This window comes from Bison bison, unplaced genomic scaffold, assembly GCF_000754665.1.
Source record: "Bison bison bison isolate TAMUID 2011002044 unplaced genomic scaffold, Bison_UMD1.0 scf7180017845579, whole genome shotgun sequence".
Lineage (NCBI taxonomy): Eukaryota > Metazoa > Chordata > Mammalia > Artiodactyla > Bovidae > Bison > Bison bison.
The window spans coordinates 49026-49548 of NW_011476152.1; the positions used below are offsets into that span (position 1 = coordinate 49026).

The following is a 523-nucleotide window of genomic DNA, read 5'->3' on the forward strand; positions in this document are numbered from 1 at the left end:
TAACTACTGGGAGGCCAGGGATGTGATAACACATTCTGCCCTGCACAGGTCAGCCCCTCACAAAGAAAGAATTTTCTGGCCCCTAAGTGTCAACAGAGCCAAGGCTGAGAGACCTGGAGCTACAGTTGTGATCAGGGCCTTGGAGCCATGCTGGAGAATCTCAGAGAAGGCAAGAGCCCAAGTTCTGTGTTGCCCCACATACAGTCCTTTTTGCCTCCCACAAACCCCAGGCTCCCCCTGACCTGCACGCCATACAGAGATTGCTGCCAGGCTTCTGGAAGGCATAGCCAGCATTGAGACAGCAGTCTTCCATGCTGACCCCTCTCCCAAGGAGGTCCTTGCACTTGCCCGTAGATTCCTCATACTGGGCGAAGCAGAATACAGGGTCTGAGCCTGTAACAGGGTGGGGGAGCATGGTCAGGGTTGTGAGGAGCCCAGGCACCCCTGGGGGCCAGTTGGGCCCCCATCCACTCACCTGTGGCTGGCAAGGTGAGCAGCAGCAGTGGCAGCAGCAGCAGCAACA

General features: G+C 57.2%; 1 protein-coding gene across 1 annotated transcript in view; it reads right to left on the bottom strand.

Annotated features, from left to right (window-relative positions):
• Nucleotides 1-523, bottom strand: part of CFP (complement factor properdin) — a 5888-nt gene that overhangs the window by 5141 nt on the left and 224 nt on the right. The window contains exons 2-3 of the mRNA XM_010835848.1: nucleotides 476-523; nucleotides 243-393 (exon numbers count right to left, since the gene is read on the bottom strand). Coding sequence (XP_010834150.1) covers nucleotides 243-393; nucleotides 476-523 — 199 coding nt within the window. The remainder of the gene's footprint in view (nucleotides 1-242; nucleotides 394-475) is intronic.